Consider the following 22,939-nt stretch of genomic DNA (forward strand, 5'->3'; position numbering starts at 1 on the left):
AATAAATACAAATAAAAAAAATTATGATATTCTGTCCTATAATGTATCCCTACACTCCAGTATTCAGTCCTGTCCTGCAAGCGCATTTTGCAAGCACAAATGTACTTGCTGACTCCCTCTCTCGCACACACCTGCGCACGCACACACACACACACACACACACACACACACACATTTATGCAATGTAGCATAAACACTGGCCCAAATTCACCAAAAACCTTCATCAGTCATCATCCCTAGTCTCCACAGAAAGTCTAAGTCTCAGCCTAAATACAATGCACTAACAGGCTACTCTAACCCAGTAATCCATACCACCATGGTAGAGAAAGATCCTGGACTTAGCATCAGTCTACAACTAATTGGATTTTGTTTCTTTTTTTCTGTTGGCTTTGGCTTTCTCCTTCCATGGCTAATTGTATGCTGGCGCTGCCTCAGTGGAGGCTCTCACAGAGGCTGTTCAGCTCCAGGAAGGAGCTGCAGTACAATAGCCATTAATTAGGATATTAGAGACAAAGTAAGCTGAGCAGAACAGAAACAATGATTATTTTATAGACCTCGCAAGATATTCTGAAAGAAACACTGTATATAACATAAATACAAAAATGGGTTTGGGTCATTTACCATCCTATAATCCACAGTGACTAGCATAACAAAAGCTCTACTGGTGAGGGCCTTTTTGTAAAAAAAAAAAAGAACTCAATAGAAGTGCCCTCTGATGGAAGTTTAAATGATAAACTATGTGAATAGAGGTATGCTGTTCAATCGATGCCAGACACCGCTGAGGGTCTGCCTCTATGGAGCCAATCAGACGCACTCAGAGAGGCAGTTTCTGATTGGACAAGTCAGCATGCAGAAGGAAACTGTAGTCCAAACATCTAATCTCTGCTTTAAGTACAAGCCCAGAGGGACTAACTGGAAACAAACAACTGCTGCTAAAAGAAAACATAGATAGACACATATTGTGTCCTGCACACACAGCAACACACACCCTTTGTCTCATGCTTACTTTTGAGGCCTGCCGATGCCATCGCTGGTAGTCTGCGAGCGTGTCAAAGTTGACAAAGTATGTCTGGGCCTGTGATCCGGCTGAGCTGAACATCAGACAGTGCTGCCTCCGCTTCACCTCCTCCACCTCAATACAAAGACAATACACAGATACGATGAGGAGGAACACTGGGAGAGAAAACACAAACGGAAAATGATGATTATCATTACTCATTATTGCAATGATATTGGTAAAAGAATAACTCAATTTTCAGTTATCTTAACCAGGGCTTGACATTAACTTTTTTGCTCATGAGCCTCTGTGGCTAGCGGTTTTTCAAAAGCTACTAGCCACTCAGCATCTTCACTAGCCGCTATTTTGTGGAAAATTACATTTCATGTGAAATATGGTTAAAGATGGTTTGCTACAATTAACTTGAAGAACCAGATTTACAACCCTTATAAATGTAAATGAGCACTGTAAACACCTAAAATCAAGACTACATAAAATATAACACTGCAATCATCAAATATTCAGCTCTGATAATGTGTGTAAAGATCCTTTTTGTATGAAAACATGCCATCAAATAAGACACACAGACATAAAAGAGTAGCTTCTTATGCATAGGGTAGGTGGTGCAGGGGTGTAGAAGATTAGTTGAAAGTAGTTGAAAGTGATTTGGAGCGCTCTTGTGTCACTAAACAGCCGGCATGAGCGCACAGACCAGATGTCCTGCTAAATTGTCCTGCTGCAAGCTCTCTCTGTTACTTCTTCTACAAACCTATACCTTATACAGTCTATGACCTGTACAGACGCAACTGTTGCCTCGCCTTGCCATTTCCCGCATGTGCCCGCTGAACGGAGCTCTGGGGGATATTTTAAAAGGTCCCATGGCATGAAAATTTCCCTTTATGAGGTTTTTTAAAATTAATATGCATTCCCCCAGCCTGCCCAGTGGCTAGAAATGGCGATGGGTGTAAACTTATGAGGTCATAAGGAGCAAGGTTACCTCCCCTTTCTCTGCTTTGCCCACCCATAGAATTTGGCCCACTCATGAGAGAGAGACATCATGGCTTTCAAACAAGCAAAGTGACAGTTGGTCAAGGCCACACCCCTCCTCCTCAATAGCTACAGACACAGAAATGGCACATACTAAGTAAAGTTCATTGTGGGACTGGCTCTAGTGGCTGTAATTCTGCACCAAGGCTGAATTTTGGGAAAGAGACTTCAGATACAGTATTAGGGGACCACTAAGGCCTATATAAAAGCATCCAAAGAGCACCATGTCATGGGACCTTTAAGGAATCGCAGCAGCTTGCTGGTCTGGTGTGCCATACGGGCCACTGTACTCCGACCTGGGGGCTGCCGCTGCACACTGGGTCACAGCTGTGTTCCTGTGTCAGGCACAGTAGGCTACTCCAGCCAACAGTGTTACACTATAAAAGGCATGCCACCCACCAAAGTGGCTAGTGAAAGTGACTGTGTTACCCGCCACTGCCGAAATCTACCCGCTTTGGCGGGTTGCTGGGTGCTAATGTCAAGCCCTGATCTCAACACAGTTATATATCATTCAGTGTAGTTCATCTTACTGTTTTTCAATGAATAAATACTTAGATTTGCTAAAAGACCCCCTACATTACGGCCACACCTGTACCCTTCAGCTGTGTGGCTGTAATAATTATATAGCATGCACCTACCAGGCTGTCAGGCTTTTCTTTTTCAAAGATTTTAAAGCATTTTATGGTGGATTTCTTTTAATTTCAGTGTACATATTGTAATGCGTACAAATAATCTGCACTGTCTATAGCTTCTAAACTTGAGAAGGCCAGCTGTATAATGACTTGAATTCCAACAAAAAGCATATTTTATTGGTTTCCTGTCTGTGGTTCAAGATTAAAGTAAAATCAGCTGTATTGTCTTTAGTTGAATATATTCTTTGGCCTACACAGCACACACAGTTGAGAACCATTGTACAGCGGTGCGTCATCGTTTTAACTGATCAGCTCTATGCAGCCGTCCAACCCAGCTGTGTTGTTACAGTGTATCTACACTTAGCCTGGAGTGTGAGCTCTACCCTGGGGACAGGGAAAGGTTAACACCCCTTCAGGTTATCTGATCCCCAAACATTGAACTCTCACCTTTCCCCCCACCAGGGGCAGGATGTGCATCTTCCCAGTCAGGCTGTCTTTGACAGAGGCCACGATTAGACAGGTGCCGCAGAGAATGACCTGTCGCTCTGCCCACTTGTGCAGCTGCGTCTTGCCCTTCCTGACGCTGAATACGCCTTTCAGCAGGGTCCGCTCCTGCTGGTCTGCATTCACTGGACGCTCTGGAGGGAAAAGCCCACACACAGTGTTTAGTGTAGATCTACAGACATTGACATTAATGCCGCAAGACCCCCCCCAAGCCTTCTGTGCTAAACAAATTCAGTTAATTAATTGCAAATGTTCTGCAGTTACACAGAGGATGGAGGCTTCCAGAAAATGAAGTCATATAGACACTCACATGTCAGTATGATATCACCTATAGATGAGTCAGCTTCTTGGCTTAGTACTGTAATTCCAGGAACAGATCTTACATCAGCACTTCAGATGGACACTGCCCTATTATCTCATATACTGTAATATGATTAGATCTCACTACACGATCATAAGTTTTATCTTATGTAGAGTAAGGGTGAGGAAATTAAACTCCATTATTATATATAAATAATAAATTAAAGAAGTAGGAGAATTCTGTTGTGACAGGAACCAATGCAAAACCCCATACTTAGTTGGGAACTGTGGGATATGGGTTGGGTCTGGGTTTGTTTAAAGAGACCTTTTATACTACTTATCTGGTCTGGTTTTTGATTCAGGACTCCTATAGAGCAGCCTGACATGATTCCCTGCACACTAAACGATGTAGCTCGTCGTGAAACTCTTCCCGTCCTCTGCGCACTTTCTGCAGCTCTTCTGAAAGCTGGGTTTAGGTTCCTCCTCCTCCTTGCCCCCCCTCCAGCAAAGCCCACTGCGTGACCTGTGAACGGTCATCTTCCGGAAGAGCAGCATGACCATGTAGGGAAGTCTGTTTCATTGACGAAAACAAATCCAAGAAATTAAAAGAGCCCACTGAGACCCAATGAGATCCGAGCGTTCAGAGCTGGGCAGAGCTAACCCAAGCTGCCTGCAGGGCTTACGTATAAACGCATTTACCTGATTATTTGACAATTTGTTATCATACATACAGGTCAAAATAGATGAAAATTCCAACGTACTAAGGATATTATCTCTTATTTCTCCCTGTCTGTACCAATTATCTGTATTTGTCATGTGTTCCAAGTAGGCACAAAATGCTCAGTGAGCAGTTGGAAAGAGACAGTCAGGAAGAGGTTAAATAAAGCAAAAATGTAGCTTTGGATCCAGAGTTGGGTTTAGGTCTAGTTTGGCAGTACCAATCAGGTTTAGTCAGGTTGGATCCTGAAGATGTGGGAATGGGCAGATGTCAGTTTTAGGCCTAAACATAACTCTAAGCCATAGCATCTCAATAAAAGATGCAGATGCGGGCCAAGTTCAGGTCTCAGTTTAAGGCCAGTGCAGAACTCTAAGCCATAGCATCTCAATTTATCCTTGCAATTAAAGATCCATCTCTTCTCTTTTTCCTCCTTCATATAATTCCTCCTCCCTCTCTTTCAGGGATGCACCGAGTCCAGAATTCAGCTTCGGATTCAACCGAATATTGAGCTTTTTGAAGGGGTTCGAACCCTACGCTTGCACTACACGCACAATGACGCCGCCGTTGATTATGGGATGGTGTTTACATATGTGGACCATTCAATGCAGTAGGCTGTGAGAAAGTGAAAGTGTTGTTTGGCAGTACTTTCAGTCAAAAGAAGGCGATTCAAGTTGAGCTACATGTTCAATTTGCAATGCCGATTTGTCTCATGGTGGCAAGGACCCTAAACAATACACAACATCGCCGCTGTTAAAACATTTGAGTATGAAACATCCGAAAGAATACGAGTTGTGCATGAAGGAATCTACAGACAGCAGCCAAAAATGCAGCAATTCCAGGTACGACAGTCACAGCTGAAAACTTGTGTTAACCAGACGACCATTACCAGCTTTGCTAGCCCTACACCGAACAAACAATGGGGGTAGCCTACTTTATGGGATTATAAATTTAAAAGGCTAATATTTTGGATATTGATTGGATCTTGAGATAAGGTAAACGGCCTGTGGTAATTGTCAAAATAGTTTTTCCCACTTGTCTTTCTGGCATGATGTTGCCTATTCTTTTTTTGTTTTTGTTTTTTTTACAATTAAAATAAAATAAAATGAAAAATACACTGCTGTGGACATTGTTTACTTCAGTAATGTGTTTACTGTGTTAATGGACAGAGGATGGGAGTAGGATTCGGTATTTGGTTTCGGATTCGGCAGAATCTTAACCAGTGGATTCTGTATTCGGCTGAACCCCAAAAATTTGGATTCAGTGCATCCCTACTCTCTTTATAGATCAAATTTGGAACACACCAGTAAACGCATTAGAACTAAGGTGCAGCTAAATTGTCAATGTGTCCTGTAAATGTAGTATGAATATGTCCCTATCTATCCCTTCCTCTTTTCTCTTCCTCTTTTGCTGTCCTAACCCAGCAGAAGCATAAGTTATATTGATGAATGAGTCAGGGTTTTGTCACATTAAATTTAGCTCTTTTCAATTAAATTGTGCCAACTTGCACAACAGGCAGTTTTAGGTGGCCAGTGCTGAAGGACATGTAAGACAGCAGTGCTGTTGTCTCTGTCAGGCTTCAAGTACACTCAGGTTAATGGCAGGTCAAATAAGCACAGAGGAGACACTACCTCAGTCTCTTGTCCTCTGTGGTTACATGTTTCCTTAAACCAACTTGTGCTGCCTCCCAATCTGCGCTCTCTCCTTCGTTCTGTCTGACTCGCTCTTCCTCTCCACCTTCCCATTCACTTCACAAGGTCATTCAAATGAAATGAAAGGCTGCTCATGTTTTTCTTTGCCAGGGAAACTGATAATGAACAAGCCAAGTGCTTCTGACAACAAATTGACTGCCTGGCAGATCAATAGCAGTGACTGTGTGATCCTTGGGCGTCCCCTCATTTAACGAGATAATTAGAGACACAAACCATCACAGGGTCAGATATGGGTTGTATGTGAAAGGGGGAAAACACCTGGACATGGAGTTGGATATCGAACCACAATGCTTTTTTGGCACAGACCGCAATGTGTCCGGAGCACAGAATGTTGGAAATCGGCATTGAATGTATGCTCAGATTGTTACTTTTCTTTACTTACTTTGACGAGACACTGAATTTAAATCCTAGTTTTGGACTGTTTTTAGTTTTAGATTGTATTAAGGAAAGGTTTTGCATGGGTGCTTGTGTTTAGACTATTTAACTCATTTAACATTTTAGAAGCTTATTTAGGTTAATGAAAAAATAGTTTTATTTATATTCCTCCAAGAAAGGCATCAAAAATACATTATTCTGATATTGGAACTGAAACTCAGGTATCATATTGGCATGGCACTAGTATCCAAACATTACCCAGCCCTATTGGACAATTAGAAACAAAAAATATTTTGGTGTCATTGTCCTTTCCTGTGTATCACTGTATGAAGACAAGGAATTACTCTCATGGACTGACACCTGAATCCATGCAAGGAATCCATACACAAATCCCTTCTCTGTATGCCAAATACTAAAAGAATTTCATCACATACCTAATTATAGTATTTGTAATAGTAGTTTACTGTCAACAACAACAAAGGTTTACAGAATCCAGCTGACAGCAGACAGAGTAAGTTAGAATTAACTAAAAATAATATATTCATTAAAACAAGTAATTAAGCAAAACATCAATAAGCTTGTCATCACGCACACAGACATGTTGACAAGGTACTCTCATTTGCTTCACAGTATATCACCAGAAACAAGCACACTTAGCTTTGTTATGCTGTCAGGGGGCTATACCCTTAAGAGCACTACCTGCAGGATGCTAACACACATTCTGGTCAATGCTCTGAACAGTATATATCGCAGGAAAATAATTCTTAAAACAACCCTAAGCCCCGGCAAAATGTTGTTTGGTTGAAGATTTCCAAAGTGACCTTGCATTTTATCACAAGTAATATCTTAATTTACAAGCTATAATCACCTGTACCGTCGTCCTTTAAAAAAAAAAAAAAAAAAAGATTCTAAAGCATTTCTGGATTTGTATGACACTGGTGATCTAACAAAGACTGATGCAGAACATCAAGTATTTGTGCTTCTGTGCGATTACAACTATACAACATCACAAACTCCCAACTAGAGTAGAAGCACCTTTGGCTAAATCTATCGACAGAAAATGAATCGGCAACTATTCATTTAAGCCATTCATAAAGCTACAGTGTTTGTTCTTGCTCCTAAAATGTAAGAATTTGCAGATTTTTGCAACAATTTTCAACAAGTAAAATAATACCTCTATTTAATTAGTTGTCTGCTGGAGCTGTGGGTGACAATTACACATAATATGCATACATGAATTCACGGTGTGAGCATACAGGCATCCATTAATCCATCAACATAATGCTTCCTGCACTTCCATATTAATACAACCACCCATCTGAAAACCATTGGCCTTACGCAATATCAAACGTCCCCACCATAAAGAGCCAACTTTTAAAACAAACACACATGCTATCCCTCAAGGTCTGTGGGGCTATTAGTTGCTAGGGAAACAGGTTGTTCACAAAATCAAAGTCCAATCTGAGTTGGTAAACCTCCATACTGTCTCCAGCAACCTCTGGCTGCTCTGTGTAAAACCGGGCAAATCAATCCCCTCCCACTGATGACGAATAATGTTGACCATTCCCAGCGGCTCCAGAGGGGTTTGGTGACATAGTTGTAGACATTGTGCAACACTGTTTTCTGTTGCAGGATGGTTTTGTCCAAGCTAAGGGAGACCGAAGGAGCAGGGCCACAGAGGGGCCCGTGCTGCCGCCACTAAACTAATCATCAATGTGTCAAGCGGCCTCCTTGGAGAAGCTGCCAAACCACAGGGACAGTGTGACAAATGACAGATCAGAGAGTCGACTGTATGACTTCTTATCTCTCCTCTGTTCATCTCAAGTGTTGCTGTGGCCTTCACTCGCCAGCAAACTTAGTGACATCTCACTTCCCATGACATGCCAGATGAGCGACGAGGTCAGATTCTGCTCTCTTGTCACTGAAGAATAAAAATGGAGAGAAAAACAGATGGGAAGAGGGATATGAGGGAAGAGAGAGGTGACAGAGAGAAAGTAGAAAAAGAGAACTGAGAGGGATATGAAAGGTGTAAGATAGGATGTGATTGGGTGATCAATAATAAGAGCAGAAGTGAACTGAGGAACTAGAACAGGATGGAGGGCTTGAAAAATGTGTAATTTATAGTAATATTTGTCAAAAAGCTCCTTACAAAAGATTAAAATTGGGGTAACTGCTTGCCTTCATATCTATTATTATTACTATGAACTGCTACATTAATAGTGATACATCTATTATTGAGTATTAGAAATCGGGACAATTAATACATTATTCAATAAGCTGATTGACAGAAAATGTATCTGCAACTATTTCATAAATGAAGTAATCATTTAGGTTGTTTTTCAAGCACAAATGCCAAACATTTAATGGTCCCAGTCTCTAAAATATTAGAATATCTTAAACAAAAATGGCCTCCAAAATTATCTATAAACTGCATCTCTTTGCTTTTTGACTGTTGGCCAACAAAACAAGACATTTGTGGCACTACTTTGGGCTACAGTATAGGAAACTGTGATGAACATTCACACTGTTTCCTGATGTTTTATAGACCAAACAATTAATTTGCTGATCAACTGATTATGAAAATAATTGTTGGTTGCAGCCCAAATTTGAACGATAAACAAGAGTAGTGATGTATCATTCAGAACAGCTGTTGATTAACTGGATGACAGCATACATTATGTATGTTAGTTCACTAAGTATCTGGCACCACTCTGACTTTAACCAAAGTATCTGCTCTCTTGTAAACATCTTTAAGACTTTAAGACTAAATGAACATCGCAAAATGCTTCATTTAAAATGCTCCATCATTGTAAGAGGGTTAAGGAAAATTAAATGTACCCAAAATAGGTAAAGTGGCCATTCTTTCTATTTTATGGTCAAAACACAAAAGTCATTGTGCCAATTTTTAGTCTGTAGCTCCTGATCTTGTTCTGGAGGGTGTTTATACAGTACGTTTTTGCAACTGAACCACATGATTTCAATAGAACTGTCGAGCACTCAGTTGAACACAATACTCCCTGTATCCCAGAGCTTTTTTGTCTTGCTCAAGATTGCATAGATTGTGTTAGCATGCAGTAGGGGGTCAGTGGAGGCGGAAACACAGTCTGATTTGACTCAGAACAGCAAGATCTTTTTGGCAGTAAATTCAGATTCAACCCACCACCCAGATGCCTCCTCTTGGTGATCTGTGTTTACCTCTATTTATAAAACTCTTATTTCAACTTTGTGCAAGAAATTCAACTCTAATAACAAATAAAGTAAGCCTGCACTGTGCCGAACACAGGTGGAAGACACACAGCTCAATACTACTTTTGAATGCAGATGACATCAAAAGAGACCATTAAAATGTTGGATATTTTCAGCAGCAGTAAGCCATCTGAATTGAAAACTAACCAAGAGTCTTAGATGAAAGACTGCAGGTTTCAAATAAGAAAGAAGAAATCCACAGTAGAAACGGAGCTCAATCATAAAAACAGCATGTTACGAGGAGCTGTCAGGAAACAACGGAGAGCTTGCTCTCTGCAGACCTCTTTTGCTCGGGGCAAGTCTGTGGGAACCTGGATCTGAGTTTCATTTTTCTCTTAAATCACAGTCTGAGTGCTTCTCCACTTTTTTTCTCTGTAAACCAATTATTTCTGCGTTTATACCATAAAATGAAGAAGCAACCTTGTGCTTGGTTTTCCAGTGTGGTTTTAGCCTTTCTTTTCCTCCAGGACATGCTTATTATGACTCAGTGATAAACCACTGGGCCTCAGAGTTTCAGACACTGGTTCACCATCAATGTCATCCCAGTTTAGGCATGCACTGTCTTCATTTAGGTATAATTTCCATTAGTAAACCAGCACCAGCCAAATCAACAACTTATTAGCTGAGTTCCCACCAAGTTTATTATAGTTTTGAATTTTCAATTAGTTTTTAGTTTTGACTTTTCGATTTCATATTAGTTGAGTTTAAGTTAGTTTTCAGAGTGTGTTTACTAGTTTTAGTTTAGTTTCAGTTTTTCAAAAAGGTAAAGTTTTTATATATTTGGTTTTACAGTAATTTTAGTTTGTTATTGTTAGTGCCAGGTATAATGTCTCAGAAGTATGTAGCAACATATACATACAAAATACATGGTTGAAGAACTGTATAGGAATGGCCGTGATGTTTAATGTTGGCGCTGCTTTAGTGTCTGATGTGAAGCAATTGCTGCACAGCATCATCTCCTGCAATACAAGTCTGTTTAATTTCAGTGGTTCAATGTTACGAGAGTTGACGGTAACTCCATGCATTTTCAGTCGTGAAATATTATAGCTAAAAAACTAAAACTGAAATGATTTACGTTCATTTTATTTTATTTGTATTAGTTGTATAACCTGGCAATATAGTTTCAGTTTAGTTTTAGTTTGTCTTGAATGTTTTAGTTAAATATTTTTCATTTCTTATTTTCTTTTAGTTTTAGTTAACTATAATGTGGTTGACATGGTTTACAGTGCTCGCAGATGACTTATTTCCTTCTGCTCTGACACTGAGCCTGACCTGTGCACAGCAGCTTCAGGTCTCTAAGCTCAAAGATGTAAGACAGAGATCACCCAGGCAGAGGTGGAACAGGTCTCAGTGGAGCTTACAGCAGGCCTTGTCTATGCTGCAGCTGCAAGGGCCGACACAGAGAATCACTGGCCCTCGGGTCTCTGTAGTTGTTTTCACTAGGAGCTTTTTTTTATTAAGTCAGCATTTAGAAATGTTTACTCCCCTGTCCATGTTTGTTTTCATCTCATCTGTGCACCACAGCAGGAGGGTGTGTGTGTGTGTGGGTGTGTAGAGGGAGAAGAAGGTTCGAGATGAGTTTCATGAACAAATAAGAGGATGGTAATATGGTGAAGTTTAATAAATTACCTGCTAGACTATCTGCACTTTGAAACACATTAGTGGCTTGAAGGAAAATAAGGCCATAAACAGACAAATACACATGCCAATGAGCAAATGTGCACACCTACATATAAAATAAAAGCAGGCCCTTCTATTTGCATGTAGATTATGGACTTGTTATAACAGACCAATGTCTACATGTAATCCTGTGCCTCTAGCTAAATGTCTATGAACCAAGAGTTTTAACCAAAGACTAAATTCCTTCCTCAGACTGATTCATTTGAATGCTTTGTAGAGGCCTGAAGTAATAAACCTATTTCATAAGGAAAAAAGATGGGAGAAAGATCAAAACATTCCATAGCAGAAGTATGTTTTTTCTCCTACTTTGCAATATTGTTACAGGGTCAGTTCACCCAAATTGCAAAAAAAAAACATACAGTATGTCCCGCTATCAACTGTTTTGGGAGCATTTCTTTGGCAGAAGAAATCCCAGTGAAGACAAATGTGGTCTGTGAATTATACAAATTATTTAGAGTAACCATGACATTTATTCTTCAGAAATAAATGCATTGAGCACCATAAACAAAACCCCATTCAACTGTGGTGGTGACAGAAATCTTAGAGACAGTTATCTCAATACATACCACATACAACCACACAACTAACTGCATGGCTAGATACCCTTTAATCAGCTTGCAATCCCTAAGGCTGCTTTCAGGTTGGGAATCAGTAAGGCAGACTCTCAAAGGCTATTGAATGCAGAGCTGACACACGCAGTACACCACATCAGGTGGTTCTGTAGCGACTGTAGTCTTAACTGATGGACCACAATTTCCCTCATCTGCTTAGTCAGATCATTACCCCTGACAACAGCTGTGAGAGAGCAAACACCTGGGAGAGGGATCTCAGAACAAGGCTGTTGTGTGTTTCAGCAATGCATCACAGCCCACCTACAACACACCACTGTGGGTGGGAATGAAAACCAGGTTTACCTTGTGCCAGCCAAAAAGTGAGCTCTACTGGTGAAGCTGTATGACTGGAGAGCTCCTGAAAGTTCTACTCCAAAACAGTTACTTCTCACTACCTCCCCAGTTCTACAGTTAGGGCAGCAAATGGCCAAATGAAGTTGTGCTCTCAGCCTTGCCACTGTATCAAGAGTGCAGAGTACCAGTCATGCCTGGTCTCTGGTTCTCTTTTCCCATGAGTTGACAAAAGGAGGCAGGAAGTCTCCAAGAGGCCTGGCTAGACTCTGACCAATGTGGCCTGACTACTGATAGTAGCCAAGATCCGACCAGTTTTCATGTTGGCAAGGGGCGAACAACAGTAAAGCTTCCACTGGACACATAGGGACTAAGAATAAGACTACAGTGATTTTAAGATCTGACAGCTAAACAAATGATCGGTTGTATTACAAGGCAGATAGAAAGAGACATTTGTATTCATTCTAAAGTGCCTAGCTATGTCAGAAAACATAACACTGCTGATTATAACCCAAATTTTGTGCTGATGAGTGATTATTATCAAGCAAGGTTCCCATGATATCTTATACTACATGAAAGTCTAGGATTCAAATTTTAAGCTTAAACTGAGCATCAAAAATGTCTCAGATCCCTCACAATTATACCCAACATGTTATGGGGCCTTTCTGTGACTTTCTTATTCAGTGTGACAGCACTGCATTTCATTGTAGGGAGGGTTGTGTACTTTATGTGGGAGTAATTACATGTGAGCCCTTTAGATGCTATTTGCTCAGTCTTCCTGTTTCTCTGGCACAGCAGCATGTGAGCATTTCAAACCCCAAACATAGGAGTTCTACTGACTCAACTGGAACATCAGTCGGTTAAATGCATTACAGAACATCGTTCACCATTTACCCTTAATGGCTAATCCCTTAATTGCTGCTATTGTAAGAGTATCATTAGACCAATGCACAGACTCAAACATGGAGAGCTAGAGATGTCCACGGGTTTATGTGATCTGTATTAACATGACACATGCAGGTATACAAGAGTCACATCCATTCTGTCACTGAATTAATATATCACACTGACACAGGGATACTTAGTCACTCCAGTCCTGGGGTCATGGAAGCATGTTGACAGCAGCAGGTGAAACATGGGGATGGAGAATCACCACAGGATGAAGGATGGTCACTAACTTATCATGAGGCTGTGATGGGTGTGTGTTTGTGTTATCCCTGGCTATATTGGATACTAGAGACAGATTCAGAAAGGAATCACTCTCAGGGATCTTCAAAAAACAACTGGCTTGACTTTGTCCTTGCTGAAAGCACACACACTTTCATGTGCACACACAGACACAAGATCAAGATCAAGAGGATGAAAAAAACATTTTGGAACGTTTGACCTGCTGCAGTCTGTTTTTAGGCCTTCAGGTCCGTTTTCCTCCTGCCAAGTCCCACTGAGCAGCAGCAGATAGTGAAGATTGGGGATGATGGCCCCTGTGGGTCAGTACTCACCACTGTAGAAACGAATCAAACAGCTGAGGTCTGAGTTGGCTGCTTCTTGCTGCACTCGTATAGGTTCTGTGTAGCCCATGGCAGCCAGGTAGTCATACAGCATCTGGAGTGGACGCTCAGAGGGGTCCAGCCTCCTACAGGACAAAAGAAAAGAAAGATGGTGTAACAATGCCAGACACAAATTAGTTACACCAGTTTATTTTACTCAGTGTGGGGGACACATACACTGAAGCATTAACATCAAACTAAAGGTGGACCGTTTCTTTATCCCTGGTAAAAACAGCAGAGAGTTTTTTTAATGGGATAGCAGAAGAGTCCAGAGAGAGTCCAACTCCTAAGAGAAAACTCTTCTTGTTCAGGACGCAAAGATTTTAAAGGTGTAAATACGCAGCACATCAAATATGAATATACAGCACTACAAATTTCAAAAGCTTCAACGGCAGATGACATGTACAAGCTGAAAGCACCACTGCCAGGCACTGAACCATGGTTCTTGTGGTGATAAATGCAGTTTTTGGTGTTTTTTTAAAAGAAAAAAGGTTTGACAGAGCTTTGGATAGTCATTTGGAGCCACAAACTTAAAGATATAATATGTAATGTTTCTGCATTGAAATGTCTAAAACGACTACACCTACGTTATATATTTTGTTGAGTTGTGTACTTACTTATGTGTACATTATCCCAAATGTTTCCAACAATGTTTAAACCCAAAGAAATCTGTAACCTGAATATAAAAGTACTAAAAGTAATAAATACACAAATGAATACTCTACATGCACTCTTAACATACACTCGTTCACTTTCATACCAGGCAAAAATATATGAACAAGCATTTTAAAAGCATGGAGACAGTATTGCATGGGTTGTATTTTTGCACTTATATTTCATGACACCAAGGTGAGGAAATGTTTGAATTTTGTTCAGTTCAATAAGGACTCTTCCCGCTGATACCTAACAGGATGAATGTCAACCCTAAAATCCGGTACCTCTAGCCTGATTCAAGCAGCCTTTCACATAAATGCTTACTGTTTGGTGGCATGATGGAGGTCTTTTAAGCACGACCGCAAATGCAACTCACACTTTCGCTTTTAACCTAATCAGCTGGAAATGGTCCAAACAAAGGCCTGGGGATTACTCATGCTCACTCATTTACTGAACAGCCTATCATTACTTAGACTTGTTTTGCCTGATAGTCTGAGCCATCCACTTTTATGACTTCAAATGCATTTTCAATTTTCAGTTCTACTTAATAAGGCGTTAAGCCATGAAGACGATGAGTTGATGTCTGGAAAGTTTTAGTTTTGCCAGTTGATCATTTTGAAAAATACATCAGTATCTGGATATATAATGAATGAAAGAATAAAAATCATCATGACATCCCCTAAGCACAGTAGGCAAACAAATATCAATTCTCATTCCCAACTCAAAGGCCACTTCCCTCTGTCAGCCTATATGATTTGCATTATCATGTTATTTGATTTCAGACAGCTGTGGCCCCAACACCTCAATGCAGGATTTAGGCAGCTTCCAGCAGGCAGCGAGAGGATCACTGACAGTCCCTGTTGTCCATTCATACTGATGCTTACACTTTACAGAGATATGCCTCATTTATTCACAAATCCTCCAACCTTGGGCAATGCAGCAAGAAGTTGTTAAATCTCTGTCAAATACCACCCGATGGGTTCATCTGTCCTTAGGGTGGAAGGTAAATTATGCAGAAAACTATGGAAATATGTCTCTCTATTTACAGTAAATAGGTAGGTAGAGATAGGTGGGGTTTACAGAAACAACGGTGTATGCACGCAGGTGTTTTCACTTATTTTGGCTAATTAGACCTCTCTGGACAGTGTGGGTGTTTACAGACAGTGGTTGATTGACATTTTCTTTACGCCTTTACAATTATTATTATTAGTTTGTGCTGGTAATTCCCAGCATGGTTCCACTCAACATCAACAAAAGAGTTCTAATCAGCCAAAATAATTGAAAATGGGTGTGCAAGGTGTGCATTACAAAGAAGTTAGGAGAAGTGTGTTTTAATTTCATCAGGGTGTATTTTACATTATTATTAGCTGGCAAAAGATTTGATGCCTCAGCAATCATAGATGATTTAGCAAGGTTTCAGATTCTTACCATAGAGACTGAGTGCTGAGAGAAGGAGGTTGTTGTTCACAAAAGAAGCAGAACCTGCATCTAACCAATGAATTGCTCTCTCTCAATGAATATTCACTAATTATAGGGGGAGACATGAATGCAGTGCTAGATTTAAATCAGGATAGATCAGGGGGCAACCACACAAAGGCCCAAAAACACACATCAGATATGTTTACAGCAGTTATGGAATCCCACCATCTTACAGATATATGGAGGATGCACAATCCTACTAGCAAGGATTACACCTTTTTTTCCGCACGTCATCACACCCACTCCTGCATTGATTACATTTTGTGTTCTAGTGAGCTCAAAGCAATGTTCCACACTATAGCAATACAACCAGCAATTCTGTCTGATCACAATGCGCTGATAACCACATTCCACTGTGATATGTTAGGAGAAAGATCTAGAAAGTGGCAATTTACTAACTCCCTTCTCCAGAACACAGCTTTTGATGTAGAGTTTAGAGCTAAACTGGCTGAGTTTATATCCATCAGTCATCAATACTGACTCCGTTTCGGACCCAGCATTCATTTGGCAAGCAACTAAAGGATTTATTAGAGATTTCACATCTTCCTTTGCGGTCAATTTGAAGAGAAAAAGGGAAGCAAGGATTGCAGAGTTGGAAGAACGTTGTAGATCTCTAGAGCAGTCTCTAGAGGCAGAAGAACTGGGTCAACCTATAATGTTCATTATTAAAAACAGTTAAAAAAAAAAGGGAAAACGCCGGGGTTGGATGGAATTCCATCAGAACTTATTCTACAGTACTTTGACATTAGGACCTATCATTATACAAACTTTAACCTCGGCCATAGAGATTGGTACTTTTCACCAACAAACCAACACATTAATTTGTGTTCTACCCAAAAAGGGCAAAGATCTTACAGAGTGCTCAAATTACAGGCCCATCAGCCTCATTGGGACCGATATTAAGCTCTATTCCAAAGTCTTGGTACTCCGCTTAGAACGCTTTATTGAGAGGCTAGTCCACCCTGACCAATCCGGTTTCATATCAAAGCGTCAAGCTGCAGACAGTGTACGAAGATTATTTCATGTAATAGAAGAAGCCAGAAACCTTCCAACAACGGCAGCAGTTTTATCAGTGAACGCAGAAAAGGCTTTTGACCGCCTAGAGTGGAATTACTTGTGGCAAGTAATGGAGAGGCTTGGTTTGGGGGCCAAATTCATTGACATGGTGCGTATTTTATATGTGAATCCCACAGCCATAGTCTCAACCAATGGCTAGCATTCTCAGCGATTTCCCATCGAGCGGGGCTCTCGACAGGGATGCCCGCTTTCTCCCATGCTGTTTGCAATCTCTCTTGAACCGTTAGCCCAAGCCATAAAGCAAAATAACATCTGTAATGTCCAAATTAAATCCAATAGCAGCTCAATATCATTATTTGCAGATTATATTTTGTTGTACATCTCTGATATTGAGGACTCTATTCCAAAAATTCTTAAGATCTTCAACGAATTTGGCTCAATCTGCAGCTATAAAATTAACTGGAATAAATCTAATCTTCTTTTATTGAACAACAGGCATGTGACATCAGCCCTTAGTGTTACAATACCAACCCAAAGCAAAATTACATATTTGGGCATCATCATACACGCATCGATACAGCGAGTTGTCCAGGACAACTATGAAACTATATTAAGTAAGGTTCAAAGGGATCTGGCCAACTGGTCTGCGCTGCCGGTAGTGTGGGGAAAGTTCACTTTCTACATGAACTAGTTAAAAGTTCAGTTCACAAATTTTAAAATGAACTAGTTCATTCAACTAAGTTCACAGTAGTGTTAATTTTGTCACCTATTTTTAATTTAGTCTTAGTCTTGTGCCAAATGTCCTTGTTAGTTTTAGTCATATTTAGTCATTCACATATCTTTTTTTGTTAGTCAAGTTTTCGTCAACTAAATGTCTCATCATTTTAGTCTAGTTTTAGTCAAAAGAGAACTCAAGGTATCTTAGTCAAGTTTTAGTTGACTAAAAGTCTCGTCATTTTAGTCTAGTTTTAGTCAAAAGAGAATTCAATATATCTTAGTCAAGTTTTAGTCAAAACATGTTAGTCTTTTTTTTAAATAGCAAATTATTTCTGAGATTATTTCTGATAACCATTTCAGTCAAATGGTTATATAAAAATAAATTATATAAAGTTATATAAATATCGAGCCTTTTGACTCTTTTCCTGCTTCCAACGTTAGCTACATTTTCATTGTGATATTCTGTGATTACATTCTGAATCTGCAACGTTCTCTGTCAGGTAAATATAGTTGTACAATGTCTTCCTCTGATGTACTGTAAATGTAGCCTACACTGTAAGTCAGTAGTAGGCTATACAGTGGAGTTGCATATTAAGTGGTTTGGGGTCCTACTGTAAGTAATTTTGGGGTACAATTTGGTTTTGAAGCAATCTACAAGCAGCAATAACACAGGCCAAGCAATCGGCACATTTTCAACAGGCACTGTACTAGTCATATAAATAAGGAAGAGATGTGGACATTTACAGTATTTAGCTATTTACATTGCTTCTAAACTGCTTTTGTTAGATGTTATGTCATTATACCTAGTTCTGCTGTGTTTCTGTGTGTCTGATGGAAGAGATGTGCTTCAGTTGACCTTCTGTGCAGCTGTCTAAACAAGTTGTACAACATCTTATGTTTAACTTGCACTATTCACATAACTGCAACCCAAAGCATCTTTTTTACGCTTCAAGTCATTTTTTATTTCTTTCACTTTTTTTTTGTTCGTACATAATTATACATTGAGCTGTGAGCTGTCAGATGCTTCGGAGGGCACAGCAGTACTGTCATGTATAGATCCAATTAAGACATTGCACTGCACTGAAAGACTGCAGCTGTTGGATGCATGTGCTGGCCAATTTTGAGTAACTGAGGCAGGTTTTAACCACATCACTGTGTTACTCCTGGCATGGCCCTTGACCAAGGAAGAATAAGCCTCTGAACTACAGTTGGTCTCTGGGCAGCCATCCTAAATTTTTAGGATATTTTATGCCAAATGACTCAAATGCAGAGGACACATTTGCCCACAGGAAATGATAAATTATAACTTTATTTTGATAACTTAACTAGTGTGTATTTACCTGACTAGGTCCCCATGCAGCTGAACATAGAGTCCCTGTCCGTCCCTTTGAGCACACAGCTCCTCCACTGTGGTACTGGTGGAGCAGAGCACCAACTGCAGGTCTGTCTGAGGGGTGGAGGAGGCCTGTGGGCCAGAGGCAGGTAGCTGTGGGTCCACTGTGCCCCCATACAGACACACACAGCCCCGCTGGGTGTCCCCCTTTAGCCAGTCCCGCTCTCTTGATCCAAATCTGGTCTTTCTTGTCACACAGCCACGACTCCCATTCCGCTTCATGTTGCGCTGTTGACACAGAAAGAGTTATTTTAACACACATATTGACATCAGATACATATAAGCATTTTTAACAGCCACGGAGTGCCTAAATAGCTCGAGGTTGGTTCAACATGTACTGCTGACTCTCCCAGAGGTGCTGTGGGCTTGTGCTGGTAGTTACCAATTGGATAATATCAATGATTTTTTTTTTTAACCCAAAAGTAACTTAAATCACTTTCACCCCCCACCACCACACCACTCCTCCGTGTGGTGGGTAAAAAAAGAAAAATGTACACTACGGTCAAAAGTTTTAGAACACCAGGTTCTTCCAGGTTTTAATTGAAATTCATGCAGTTCAATGTCTTATTGTACTCTGAAATGAAAGAATAGAACAAATGAACAATTTAAGTTAAAAAAGAAATCATGGAATCAATTTATAAACCAAAATGTTGTCTAAATTTTTGCCATATTTTGGCAGATATAACAGCTGAACACACACTCGTGGCATTCTTTCTACAATGGAAATCAAATATTCTTCAGAAAGTTCTTCCAACTCTGTTGCAGAAGTTTCCATAAATGTGTGCCACTTGTAGGTTGCTTTGCTTTCACTTTTCTGTCCAGTTCATCCCAAACCAGCTCAATGGGGTTTAAGTCTGGGGACTGTGCTGGCCACTCCATGTTTTTAAGCTTACCATCTTGTTCTTTTTCGCTAAGGTAGTTCTGGCATAGCTTGGACTTATGTTTTGGGTCATTATCTTTCTGTAGGATGAACCCCTGACCAACTGGCGCAGTGGCGCATACCAGAGGGTACTGCATGGCGCTGCAAAATGCTGTGGTAGCCGTTTTGGTTCAGGGTGCCTTTCACTCTGTACAAATCACCGACCCTGGATCCAGCAAAACAGCCCCAGACCATCACGCTTCCTCCTCCATGTTTGACAGTTGATGTCACACACTGAGGAATCATCCTTTCGCCTACTCGACAGCGTACAAAAATCCTGCGTGATGAACCAAAGATTTCAAATGTTGATTCATCAGTCCATAGCACCTTCTTCCAGTCTTCAGTGGTCCATTGACAAAGTTTCTTGGCCCAGGCAAGCCTCTTTTTCTTATTCTGACGTCTTAGCAATGGCTTTCTCGCTGCAACTCAACCTATCAAACCTGCAGCTCCAAGTCTTTTCTTTACAGTTGAAACTGAGACTTGCTTATTACGACCACTATTAAACTGTGCTTGAAGCTGTTGTCCTGTGAGCCGCCTATCACGCAAGCTGTTGACTCTCAGAAACTTGTCTTCTGATTCTGTTGTGGCTTTGGGTCTGCCAGAACTCTTCCTGTCAGAGTTTCCCCCAGTTTCTAAGTGCCTTTTGATGGTGAAGAATACTGTACTCACTGACACCTTGACTTTCTTTGCAATTTCTCCGTAGGAAAGACCAACATTCTTAAGTGTTATGATGGTCTGTCTCTCTTCCATTGTTAATTTTCTTTTTCCCGCCATTTTTATAGCAACACTACTTTCTGCAGTACAATACTGTTCATACAATGCTCACGAGGGTACAGTACCACAGTGTGTTCCACCAATATTTTTATACAAACAGAGGGGGTTGTAAGTAATCCAGACAAGTTGGAACACCTATGGGAATTGGTAGCACCAACTTTCAAAGCTTGATCAACCTCCATTGCTGCAGAAGAGCTTTACATTGTTAACCCATTTCTTGTTCCCTGAAAAAGGCCTTTTTGTAAAATTCGGAACACATTATTTTTCAGTTTTGAGTAACCTTATTTTTTTAACCTCAAGCAGTTCACTACTTACCTTTGGACCATTTCAAGCTATTAATTGGACTTGAACTGCTAAAATTTCAATAAAAAAACTAAAAAGATTGGGTGTTCTAAAACCTTTGACCGGTAGTGTATATTACAGCACAAATGTCTTATTCTCAGACACATGCTCAATGTCATTTTATGGGGGTGTTAAAAGATTAGAAAGATTTCTAATACATGACAAAGGCCAACAATGTGAGTGTATTAAGAGAGGATGACATTGTTGGATTAGCTTGAGGAAAAAGTACACTCCAAATGCAATTTTGATCATGAGTCATATTGTTGTAAAACAAGAAATTTGCCCCATTTGCTGTAAAAACTTAAGAGATGGCTCTTATGTGGTAGAGGTTCATCAGAAGGGAGCTGATGGACAGAAACCATCAACACTAGGCAATACAATATGAGAAATATGCAATTACTTAAGGGAAATTTTATTATTAAATTGTAATTGTATTTGCCCTTATTTTTCGCATAAATATGCTTGTAATATATATATATATATATATATATATATATATATATATATATATATATATATATATATATATATATATATATATAAAATTGTGCTTGTAATCAGTTATTTATCATACAAATATGCTAATTAGATTATTAAATGGCCAAAACATGTATAAGGTACCAGTATTCATGGTGTAGCAGGAATACAAAGGAGTCATGGTCTTTTTAAGGACCTGGCCATTTTGAAAATGGGGCCTTTCTTGAAGTCAAACTTTGGTAAACTTTTAGTATGTTTTTAAGTACATCTGATACTACTGTAAACCACTGAAAAATCTTTTGTTAGAATTTTTTTGGGGTCAAGCCATATTTGCAGCTGACTATATGTTCAAATTTGAATCATTCAATAAATTATTATTTTTTTGTCTTAAATCCACCAGCCATTTTCATATTATACCAACATTTGCAGCATCCTGAGCCATTTTGGTAAGGTTACTAGGAAAACTCAGCCCAGAGTAATTTTATTCTCTGTCCTAAATTTAGGTCATCGTGTATGTCTCATCTCCGGTTTTTCCTGCATCCACCGTGTGGGTTTGTGTGTGTGTGTGTGTGTGTGTGTGTGTGTGTGTGTGTGTGTGTGTGTGTGTGTGTGTGTGTGTGTGTGTGTGTGTGTGTGTTTGTGTGTTTGTGTGTGCGCGTGTCAGACGCGGGGGGAACGGAGCAGCAGCCCCGCCCGCTGCAGAGACAGGATTGAAAGGGCAGCACTTTCAGAAATCTTTTTATTAAAAAGTAAAGTTTTTAAAATGTGCAAATATAACATAAAGGTCACTTCATATCGTCTTGCAGCAGTGCTCTTCTGAATGAAAATGTTTCATTCTCTGGGCTGCTTGTTGGTGTAGGTGTGTATTGTTCAGGTTGGTATACAGGTCCTTACCAACTGTTACCTGGCATCAACCTCCTCAACATACAACACACTCTACAGTAAATTGAGAGAAACAGATTAAACAGGCTGATTCAGATAAAGCCATAGAGTGTGAGCATAAGGGGTCCGTAAACAGAATCTATTTATGTATGTCTTGTTTTGCCAGCAGATCTCAAGTCTACGGCCTTAAAGTGGGACTGTTCCTCATCCTGCAACTGTAAAAGCATTAAAGTGGTACCAAACAAAAGTTACTGTATGCTCATAGCTTCAGTGGACATCATGTCAAAATGTCTCAGTACATTATTTATGGTTTAAAGCTGTGAGTGAGACAGCGTGTGTTACAGCTTGTTTTTTTGGTTTCATGAGTCAGTTGGCATGTTTACATATAGATGAAAATGCAGGTTTTATCTACCACAGTAACATGTTACTGTGTGTAAATTAGATGATTTGCTGCTTTTTCTATTGCTTTACTGTATATATTTGTGAATTTATCTATTGACTGCTTTGTCAAACCTTGGGCTTCGGGAAGTTATAATGTAAATTTTTCACAATATTTTGACATTTTATAGACTAAACAATTACTTATTAAAAAAGCCAGATTACCAACACTCTACTGTTTGCTCTTGTC

The 22,939-nt window shown here is 39.9% G+C and overlaps 1 protein-coding gene across 1 annotated transcript in view; it reads right to left on the reverse strand.

Annotated features, from left to right (window-relative positions):
- phlpp2 (PH domain and leucine rich repeat protein phosphatase 2) overlaps positions 1–22,939 on the reverse strand; it is a 46,487-nt gene that overhangs the window by 16,789 nt on the left and 6,759 nt on the right. The window contains exons 3-6 of the mRNA XM_028573169.1: positions 18,865–19,145; positions 13,610–13,743; positions 3,124–3,314; positions 1,007–1,132 (exon numbers count right to left, since the gene is read on the reverse strand). Of these exons, the coding sequence (XP_028428970.1) occupies positions 1,007–1,132; positions 3,124–3,314; positions 13,610–13,743; positions 18,865–19,145 (732 nt within the window). The remainder of the gene's footprint in view (positions 1–1,006; positions 1,133–3,123; positions 3,315–13,609; positions 13,744–18,864; positions 19,146–22,939) is intronic.

The sequence above is a fragment of the Perca flavescens genome, chromosome 1 (genome assembly GCF_004354835.1).
Source record: "Perca flavescens isolate YP-PL-M2 chromosome 1, PFLA_1.0, whole genome shotgun sequence".
In the NCBI taxonomy this organism is placed as follows: Eukaryota; Metazoa; Chordata; class Actinopteri; order Perciformes; family Percidae; genus Perca; species Perca flavescens.